The following is an 11,474-nucleotide window of genomic DNA, read 5'->3' on the forward strand; positions in this document are numbered from 1 at the left end:
TTTTTTTTTTTTCCGCGAAATATAGTTGTTTCTCCGGAAAATTTCTCGAGTCAGCTCGACCGACAACGAAAGTGCGTTTTCGGCGGACAACGCGATGGCGAGTTAGTTAACGCCCGCGATTCCGTAATCAGTGGCGCCGGTGCGCTAATCTAAGCGAGACGAGGGAGACGGAGAGAAATAGGACGCAAAATAAAGAAAATCTCCGACACACACACAGAAGGATGCGCCCCCGACGTCGCTTTTCTCGTTACAAACTCGTTAACCTAAGCGCGTGTGCATATACGCGCACCGTAAGAGAGAAATGTGGTTAAATTAGCTATAAACTATAGTATAGTCTGACAGAAACGGTTATTTATAGCCGTCCCAACACACACCTCTGACACGGTCGAGGTTTCTTTTCTTTCTTTTTTTTTTTTCTTCGTCGTCGTCCCCCTCCTACGAAGCCGCGCGAACGTGGACATTACCGAGACTGTCTGATCAATCTCCGCAAACGCGCGATGTCTCTCATATTTATGTATATCGCATTAATATGATAATGCCGGCATTAATATTTGATAACCTGGTAGGCGAGCGTGCTCAATATATCGCGATCCGTTTTGTAATGGGAAAGAAAACCGTATCTATTATCTGCGGTAATTAGAAATCCTGATTTCGTATTGTAACTTTTTATTTTTTTATTTTATTGAATAATTTTGATAACGAGAGATCCAAGATATTTGAATTACATACACGTATAGATTAGATTCACGTTATAGAGTCGCGAATAAAATCGATGTTGCCGTAGTAGTTCGCAGTGTATGAGCAAACATCTCCTACTGAACGAGATGACACGTCGTGATGCGTCGTCACCTCGTAACGCTATGCCTTCCGGTCTGGACAAACCGTATGGCCCGACACCCACACGCAAAGGTTCGACACGTTCTACTTCCTTACGCCACATTGAGCTTGAGAGCTCTGCTCTCTTCGTGCTTCTCGACCTCTTTAAGAGCTAAGCCGCCCAATAGTCGCGTTTACGCGTTCCGATATTGTCCGTCAAATTCTAATACCGTTCTTTTCGCAAAAAAAACACAAGAAATCGCGTTTCGATATACGTTCGTCGAAAAGAATGAATTTATCAAAAAACAGCACCACGTCGCGTTCTTGTTATCGAAATATCGGTCTTTGAATTCACCGCGACACCGAAATCGAATCGCACAGCTGCATCGTCTATCTCGACTATATTATTTTCCTCGGGTCCGATCATAATCAAATACACATAAATACGAATGATCGTGAAACGCGAGGAGATGCCATCGACGGACGACAGACCTCGGGAGTGTTGAAAGAGGATGGACAGATGGACGGAGAGACTCGAGATCTCGCTAGATGAGATTTGCAACGGCACGGCGGAGGGAGGACGGAGGCGGTTCCGTCGACGTGATGCGTTGCATTATTCACCTCTATGCCGATGCAATACGCGACCACTACCGGTCCGGCAGTTGCCTCCCCGAAGACACCCTCCGAAGACCTCTCTCCTCCTCCTCCTCCTCCTCCACGGCTTTCGTCGGCTAACCCCGACACAGAGAGGCTTCGGAAGCTACCCTCGACGTTCGATCCGACGTTCATGTCCCCGATCGGTTTCCGCAATTAATTCCTTCCACCTGACGGTGGAGCGGCCACACCGGAGTTAGTGGCTTTCGACAGTCTCATTAGCTGCGACAAATACGCGCAATAACTGGCGTCACGTTGCCAATGAAAAAAACAAAACAAAGATTTTTGTTCTCTAAAGCGACAACAAAAAAACGCGCGTGTGTTGCAATTTTCTACTGTGAAGTTTCTCCTTCCAATAATTTTTACATTAATAATCTCGTAAACATGTGCGTAGTAAAAACAAAAAATGAGTAAAAATTTTATTAACTTAATTGTAGATAATATTAAGCAAGACACGTATAGAAAAAATAACGCCGGAGAAAAGTGTGTAAGAGATTACATCTCGAGGAAACCCTATTGTTGAAACAAAACCTAGAAAAAGGATTCTATGCGGGGATTACATTTTTTCTACTTTTGCGCGGCGATTCGAGGCTTTCAAACGTATCAAGCGACGTTACTTATCGATTCAATATTGATATCCCGTCGCCAATGAAATACTCGGCTACGTATTCGAGATATTACGAAATCCGGGTCTTTATCTCTCTTTTCCCTCTCTTTATCTCTGCCTTTCACATGTACACCGGCACACACAAGTATTTCAACTATGCCGGCTACAAAGTTCCTTTCGGTATCGACAACCACACGGATACGCGCGCACTTTGACTCTCCTTCTCTCTCTCTCTCTCTCTCTCTCTTACGTACCCACACACGCATACACACACGTATATACAATGAAACGTATAAATGCAGCTGGCGCATTTGACTCGGATTGAAATTTTCGGTGAATATTTCTCTCTCCCTCCGCTCTCTTTCTCCCTCTTCTGATCTTCTGTCTTTTAGATTTCGGTCGCGAGATTTTCATGGTCCAATTCGCGCTGTTGTTCACTCCGACAATTCGCCGCTGTGTGACGAGTCCCCGGTAAAAAAAAGAAGACAAAATGTTCTACAAATTCTTCTAAGTCAAAGCTCCAGTCGCGTGCGCAAATTATTTTACACAAATTACTAAAAGATACTCTACAAATTAATAAATAAAAAAATCGCATACGTGGATTATTAATGTTTTTCTTTCCATTAAATCCATCGAAACTCACGACTATTTGATGTGCATTTCTTGACGACACTTGATCTCGCTCCTTCGGTAATTATTAAAAATTCTCAAAGTAAAAGTTTCTTTTACGCGGAAAATTTATGCGATAATTTCCGTCTGCATTTTTCCGTTCTTTCGCAGCTTCCGTTGACAACTTTTTCAACTATTAACGAACTTTTAAATGTTTACAGAAAAAACGAACGAACCTCGCACTGAATATCATTTCAATAATAATGCCCGAAGAAAACGACGAACGTGACTCGTGGCAGCTGCGGCTTCGGATGAAGGTTTCGGTTCTTAGTTAGTCGCAAGTTTTCGTTGGCCGGAGAAACTAATGGAAATTAATTTATGAAAAGAACAGTTTATACCCTCGCGCGCGATTTCCCTCTTAGCTGAGCAACAACGTTGTCTTTATGTCCGGATTAACGAGGCACAAACCCGCTCTCAAATATAATGACGCTCGCTTTGTTAACGCGCTTCCGAAAAAGAGGACATTGCGATATGTGGCTAAGATGTTGATCGTAAATTGAAATAATTGCAGAATCTTATGACACAGTCATTTGATTTCCACTTCTAATTAGCAAACTGGAACGTCACATTTTATATTTTACGAGAAGTTGCGAGATCACGAGTATTCAACTCATCTTCATAAAAACTAACTTAGTCTAAAATCTTCGTCGTAAGAAAGATCTGAAATATTTGTGTTTTTTAATAACTTCAAGCTTCATTGTTTAATTGATTAAAAATTGTTGCCGGTTTCGTGCGATCTATTTTTGTTGCGAACTTCTCGCAAATTAAACGCTATTTAATTAATCACGTCGTCGTGACGAGACGCGAGATATTTATTTATATGCAAATATTTCATTATGTATAATATTATGTCGTCAATCTTTCAGATCTCTTATTTCAGAACTCGCGACGCGTTATTTGTTTAGAAAACAAAATTATTCAATGTAAATATTTTGAAAAACAACTTCTTTTATGTCGCGAAGTCTGTCGTAGCGACGACGACGTGGCAAAACTATCGACGAGGAGAAGTTGTAGCACCGGCATGTCTGACTAGTCATCGTGTTTAACTACTAAATGTATTAGAACACGTGTAAATACAATAAAATTTATAAACAAGATTAAAAAATTAGTTACCTACAAAGAAAGTTTTTATAAACAAATTGAAATTCATTAAAATCCGATTATAAATAATTATAAGATAATTAAAACAATAACAAATACACTTAATTTTATATCACTAATTTGCGCTCGTGTGATCGCAAATAAAAATCCCCAATATTTTACAATGTAACATTATTATTTTTACAAATATGACACACACGTGCAAATTAATGTATCACTGCCATAAATAAAACGCGCCGTAGTCAGGTCGAGTATCAGGGAAATAAAATTCTTGCAGAAGAGACGACGACGACGTAACACGTACCTTATTTCAAGGAGAAGGCGATAAAACGTATTAAAGCTCAACGCCGGCAATTTGCGCAAAAGATTTGTCGAAGTAAGCCGTGCGCTTTGGCTTAGAAAAGCTGGCATTTTTCAATGCACGCTTCATTATCTTCGAAACCGGAGTAGTTTCCAGTCGGCGGAGCACATTTATATCGCGCAGCAACCGTGCGCTCGCGCGCGTTAAATCGTTGCCTTTATTCAAGGCTCGACGCGCGACTAGTCATTTATCTCGTAAAATCAACCGGTCAGCCGTAACGTCATAGAACAAGCTAGACACACAATCACGTAAATATAATCTCCGTTCTATTTCCGCCGATTAAATCCGTAAAATAATAAAAGCTGATTTTACGCGTAGAAACCCAGTCAGAAACACAGAGGAAAAAATCCCCACGTTGCACGTGTATACAACGGCTATAAAATAATTGGCTTAACGATATGTTTTTGTTCGAGACTAGATTTATAGCCCGCTATTGTAATTTTATTTATCTCATATTAATTTAATCTTCTCTATTTATCATATCAATTTAATTTTCTAGGCTGTATTTTATATATTACGTGCCAGACGAGGCGAATGAAACAAAAAAAAAAAAACACCTGTGTGAAAGCGCGACACACACGAAAATTAAACAATATAAATTATTTCAATTGTTATACTGAAAAAAATGATAAAACAAAAAATTGCACAACGTTGCCCAAACTGTGTTTTATTGTTTTTTTTTCCGCGCAACTCGATCGCTTCCGACGCGATATCGCGTGCGCGATTAATTGAATCACGTAATTTACTCAACGCGTTGAGATGCTTCGCGCGATTTAAGTGGTTTATCTCGTTATACGGAAAAGAAACGCGCGCGTGAAACTCCTCCAAATCGCCGTTGCTCGATCACTCCCGGGAATAGGGCGAGTAACAGTGAACGAATAGTATGCTAATCCGCGAGAACGGCGAAGCTCTTCGGCGAATCGTTTCCAACTTTTCGAATTGCGCCGCGTCTTCCTCGCGTTCACCTCGTCGGTTAGTGGAAAACGGCAGTACGTTCTCTTATATCCTCCTCCTTCTCCTCCTCCTCCTCCCTGTCTTGAAAGAGGAAAGTCCGCGAGAAAAACTCACTCCATCTGTATACTCCCGAGGTAAGAATGTTTCGCGGAAGTTCACTCGGACGATCGGTGTTACCCGCCGCGATGTAAAATAAATCTCGCGGCTCGCGCGCACACCGCACACTTTGATCCTTTCTCTCTCTCTCTCCCTCCTCCCTCTTCTCGCCCCACGCTCCTCAATGTAACGCAAGACTGATACTCTAATTTCACAGAGAGTGCGATAGCCCTTCGAAATTTTTTATCGCGAATTTATCGCCAACCCGTCATCCGCATTACAAATCGCATTACGAGCTTTTTTCTCGCAATATTCGCGCGCCTCCCGAAATACGTACATATATATTGAGGCGCGAATCGTCGCGGATACTATACGTAAATTCGCAAAATAAGAGAAACGCGCGATGACGGGTTGCAAAAAACAATCTTATAAAACGTGAAGAGAGAAAGAGAGAGAGAGAGAGGGAGAGAGGGTTGTTCAATAAAATCTTCGCAACCCGAGCGAGATTTTTCGCGCAACGACGAGAATAAAACGCGTTCAGTCTTTTGTGTGTTTTCGTGAGAAAAAGAAGTGTGTGTGCAAAAATTTGCGAGGATAAATCAAAATCTGTTTTGAGTAAAGAAACAACACACGAAAACTCTCGATAACAGGAACTGCAAAAGCATTGTCCGTGGTTAGAAATCGCTCGTGCGTGCATCGCTGCGCGCGGAGCATTAGTGCGTTCTTTTACGTAGGTAGGTATCGCGGAGATAGAGGAGAGAGGTTGAACACATTCCAATGGAATCGACTACTACTGGCTGTCGTAGTGGCTGTTGGCAGCGAGGCGATCCCTTCGGTCTGACATCAAATAAAATTGAACGAGGCCATTCGCCGAGAGAAGCTCGCCCGCCGTTTCTCTCGTCTCCCGTTCTCTTGTCCCCCATCTTTAAACGAGACGTCCCGAATAAAAAACAGCACTCATGGCTTAGTGGCCGCCGAAGGAATAACTGTCGATGGAGCTTTTGTCTCTTGGGTCACGAGCAAACTAGATGACTCGCCCGCACTAAAATCAACCGAAAAGAAGCGGAACGAACAAATGTGACGGCGGTGGAAAGAGAGCGTAAGAAACGGAGAGGTATCTCTTCTTCGGAAAAGGAAAGAGAGAGAGAGAGAGAGAGAGAGAGAGAGAGAGAGAGAGAGAGAGAGAGAGAGAGAGAGAGAGAGAGAAAGCGAGCTGACGAGAACGCACGACGAATGTATGCAGCACGGTAATCCCGAAGGGGGAACAATTTTATTTGTTCCACCAAGAGCACATTCCTTTTCCGCCTCTATCCATTTCGAACTCGATTCTCGGATCACCTATAGTCGCGAGCTACTACACCGTACGCTCTTTCTCCGTGTGCCCACCCTCTTCCTCCCGTCTCGTCATCTACACGTGACGCATAAGAATGCGCGACGTCTCGCGTCGCGCATGAATTTTCCAAACGAGAGCAAGCATTTCGTGACGTTCCTATTTTATTAACAATATACACATGTATATAAGTAGGAAAAAAAAGATCGATTTTTTGGGTGTACATAGAATTTTGTTGCAACAACAAGTTCTCCAAGCGAGAATCTTGAAATTTGAAATGCGCACTGACACGATCTAGACAAGTATTTTTAGTACTCAACATCCCGTTAACGAGCGGTTTTGCCAAATGAGACTTTTAAAAATCGACTGACTGTGCCGATAGGTCTCTTCAAAAAACAGAGAATTTCAAAACACTCGAAATCAGAGGTAACGCTCGAATGATTTTCGAGAATGGAAAGAGGTCGACACAAGAGCGGAATGTTGTCGCGAATAGACGACACGTGATGTTGCAAGCGCTGCATCAGCGCGAAGAACATTGTTAAACAATTTATTTATATTCATATATACGTTCGCTAATGTCATTAAATCAACTTTTCGGTTGATATATAAATTGATTTTTGCTACAATCGTTACGTGCGCGAATTTTTTGTATCGACAAATACAAATTTTCTCTCCCATTCGCCCTACATTCGCCTATCGAATAGGAATTCGATTCTTGGATAAGGGAGGGAGCGCGCATAATCGTGAAAGCGAGTGATCAACACGGATGGTGTAACGGCAAGTAAACGCCAGAGACGCGTTTCTGCATCTGCTCGTTAAAGCGAAATAGGAGGAATAATCGTGACTCGTTAGCCGCTACCGAGATTTCGCGAAGGGGTTTCCATTTCTCTCCCTCTCTTCTTCTCCTTCTCACTCACTCACTCTCTCTCTCTCTCTCTCTCTCTCTTTTTCTTTCCCCCATTTCTCCCTATTTTCCCTCTCGCGTGCGCGCTTCGCTGTCCCCGGCTCCCTTTCACGACGAACCGCGTATTCTGTCATGCATATGAATGAAACTGTTTTGCCGCGAGCCGAAAAAACGTCACACTGTTAAACGACTCGCGCTTATTCATAGCTGCAGTCAACCAACATCGTCCCTCCACCTCCTGCTGCACCCGGTGAGTGAGAGGGAAAGAGAGGAACGATAATTCGAAGCTCGTTCCGGGCGTTCCCTTTGGGCCCTTTGTTACGCTTGCGATATCGTTGCCCGGACCGGGCGTATATCTGCCGCCTTTCAACCGATCCTCGTTCATCAAACAAATCAGCGAGCCTGCCGACTCTTAACGAGAAAATAAACTCGGTGAAAACTTGGGCGTTCGTAGTTCGGATCACACGAGCGTACTACACTATTTTTTTTTTTTTTTTTTTGAGCGCGTGAAAGTTTTCGGAGTTTGTAAGTCATATAAATCATTTTCACAAACTCGTTGGGCAATTAGAAAGTGTTCTTGTAATTTCCCTCTCTTTCTCTTTAATCGAAAAAAAAATATAAAACTTCAAAAATAAATCAGATATTAGTTAAATAAAAATAAATCAGATATCAAATCGACATAAATACGTACAATACGGGAAATCATTTCTCAGAGACCGCGTGTTCGTCTTGGCAATTTTTCACAGAGCATTTTTATGAAAATCAGAATCGAGAAAAAGCTGAGAATCAATCTCGCGGGAACGTGTGTGTGTGTGTGTGTGTGTGTGTGTGTAATACGTATATACATATATACATGCGCGTCCCTAAGATTTGAAAAATATTCGTTTTAATGGTTGACGTAACGCGAATATTGGTTATACCGCGGAAGTGTTACGTGCTCCGGATATCAAGCGCAGGCACGTACGGCAGAACATACGTATACATCATAATACAAGTTGTAAGATACGCTATGAATGTACGTCGCTTAAAATCAAGTAGTCCTCGACTATGAAAAATGTAAATTCACGAGCTTCTCGATCACGAGCGAGGGGAAAAAGAGAGAGAGAGAGAGCAAATAGTACGTACATTGATTCCCCAAGAACCATATTGTCGCGTGATGCAAAAGTTGCGGCAAGTTGCACCGAGCTTCCAACCGCCGCCGCGGTGGGCGTAATTTCCCGGTCGTTTTTAGCGGCTCGGAACTTTTTAGTCAAATTGAGTAACGGATCGTGCATTGAATGCAAATCAGCGCCGCGACATAACGCGATAGGACCCTCGCCATTTCTCTCCTTTTTTTTTCTTCACGGCGAAGTTGGTTGGCGGCGGGGGCTGAACTTATGCGACCGAAGTTATGCCGCGCGTACTCCCATGATTCCGCTCGTCGTCGTTGTCGTTGTCGTCGTCGTCGTCTATAGGATGCTCGCGGAAAAGTTTGCTTTTGACGCGGCGAGGTTGCACGTGACGAATTCAAATCAGGCGTAAATACTTAAAGCAAACACTCCGCGCGAGGGGGGGGGCGCAAACTCGGTTTTAAAATAAAGCATTAGAAGCCCGACGAACGACGACGAGGGTAGTTAAGGAGGGTGGCGCCACACCTCTCCTCCGGTCTTCCTTCCCTCTTCGAAGTTCGCTTCCGCGCGCGCGAACTTTGCGTAAACTCTCGCCAAGTTTAGTGGTGTACTAGTTCATTGAACGCAAATTGTAACCGATGAATGAGTCGCGGATTTTGACGAGGTTCGCGCGAAAATATGTCAGTTGAAAAATATCGAAACCAAATTCTTGCCGCGAAAAACGATCCGCAACCGCAATTTGTCCCGCGGTGTATACATACATTCGCGTCAGATTTGCACGCGGTATATGCGGTGTATCATGTCGCTTTGATTAAAAAAGAGAGTATCTTAAATTAAAACAAAACACACTCGATGAAAAAAACACCGACGTTGATATACGCGAAGAAAAAATGTAGTTCGCGCGAGATTTCGCGCGATTCGACAGCAATTATAATCCATCCATCTGCGGAAGCAATTACATTTGTCATCGCGCGTAAATATTGACGCGCATGCGGTTTTATTCTTGAAAAGGAAGATATTTCACATTAGTTTCAAAGAGGTTTCAAATGTCAAAATGTTAAATATTATATGCGCTCGGTCTATAAATGCGAAAAAGTGGTAAGCGATTTAACACACATATATTTTGTACTTTGGGAAATAAAATTGTCAAACTGTGAGAAAGAGAGAGAAAGTCTCATATATATCGGAAAATTGTTCCGATATATATCTATATATCTGTATATAGCTACCGGCTAAAAGCAATATAAGTGGGACAAGTAAGTTCTTCCTCGTTTTTAACTCAGCCAAGAACAGAAGAATCGCATTTGAGCTTTTATATCTCATTCGATCATATATAGCGGAAAATATTGATAACTGCACGCGTTATTGGCGAAATTCGAAAAGTGCGGAGAATAAACTCGGCAAAACTGTATATAAAGTATTAACGAAAAGTTAAGATTTAATTATCGAACCGTATAGCGAGGGGAAAAACGCGTTTAAATGATGCCTCGAAGTATTCATCTACTAAGATCCGTCTATCTATGAATTATCTTACGTGCAAAATTTTCGAAACTCGATGCGATCGCAGACGCGCGGCGCGCAATCGGTTAATGTAACGTTCATCAGAGTTGACAATCGGGCCGCGCGGTGTGTAAAACCGAGAACTTAATTATGACATCATCGAGTAAAACGAAACCAAAAGCGTAATGCGGTCGCCCCGATGAAGCTTATTGGCACAATACCAAAACGATCCCCGGGCACGAGAAGGAAACAAGATTTTCATTCACATCGCAGCGACGCTCACCGAGCCGAAAAACCTAACAGTCACAGATCAAATCTCACACATGTCAGAAGTAAAAATTTCATCAATAGACCACGCTTGCGAGACCAATTTTCAACTGCGCACACAAACGCTTTTTGCATTCGCGATTTAATTTGGGGGTGCACTTTTGTAAAAATAAAAAAAATAAATCGTTCATTGAATTTTGCACGGCCAATAAAATATCGGAAACACGGGGAGAAATTCAATAAACATATATATTGCTTTTCACTCAGGCTCAGTCCATTAGAATGACGTTAATTTGGGTCGGAAGGGTGAGCCTTTCGTTATTTTATTTCATTTATTTTATTGTTATTTATGTTTTTTGTTTTATTCCATCAACGAGAGAACGCGGTAACGTCACCGCGTTCTCTCGCCGCTTCCGCGAGACTTATTTCCGGAGCGAAGAGCAAAAAGAAGATGGTAAGATTAAAGAACGTTTCACAGAACACATACCTCGTACGATGAGCTTGATCACGGCTTCCGGCGCGTTCCGGTTGTTCACGAGACACTCGTACGTACCGCTGTCGTCGGCGATGACGGGGTGAAAGTGCAGGGAATAATTTTTCAACGACAGCGACATTCTGTTCTGAGAGTTCAAACGCACGACGGTTGTGCTTCTGCTCTTGTACTCGAGCAGGCGCATCCCGTTCGCTCGCCACTCGAGCATCAGCACCAGCGAATCTTCCGTCACACCCGGACATTCCAGCGTGACGGTTTTCCCCGCCTCCGCGATCACCTCCTCCACCAGGGCGTCTGCGAACAAACATACAGAATCCTTCGTTAGTTGCCGTTTCGTCGTTGGCATGACCAATCGTTATCGACGCCGATAAAAACAAACGTGATTCGCGAATCGGATCAGCGAGAAGAGGGAAGAGATTTCCGCGTATATATATATATATATCTGTGGTGACACCGATCGAGAACAATCACCTGCGTCAGGACAATTTCGAGCGAACAGCGCGCAGCCAATAAAACTCCGGGGGAGTGACTGAACGTTTGTCGACTTTACAGTGTGTCACTTCCGTTCTCTCTCACGAGAAGACGAGTATAAAGGGAAATCTTGAGTCGCGAT

General features: G+C 42.9%; 1 protein-coding gene across 2 annotated transcripts in view; it reads right to left on the reverse strand.

Moving 5' to 3' along the window:
* The window catches only part of LOC109857034 (tyrosine-protein phosphatase 99A), a 186,761-nt gene extending 175,611 nt beyond the window's left edge, over nucleotides 1-11,150 (reverse strand). For both annotated transcript variants that reach the window (XM_020432899.1, XM_020432898.1), the window contains exon 1: nucleotides 10,856-11,150. In XM_020432899.1, coding sequence (XP_020288488.1) covers nucleotides 10,856-11,069 — 214 coding nt within the window. In that variant the 5' untranslated portion in view covers nucleotides 11,070-11,150. The remainder of the gene's footprint in view (nucleotides 1-10,855) is intronic.
* Between the last annotated feature and the right edge of the window lie 324 nt (nucleotides 11,151-11,474).

This window comes from Pseudomyrmex gracilis, unplaced genomic scaffold (genome assembly GCF_002006095.1).
Source record: "Pseudomyrmex gracilis isolate BER0280 unplaced genomic scaffold, ASM200609v1 scaffold_141, whole genome shotgun sequence".
NCBI classification, from domain to species: domain Eukaryota; kingdom Metazoa; phylum Arthropoda; class Insecta; order Hymenoptera; family Formicidae; genus Pseudomyrmex; species Pseudomyrmex gracilis.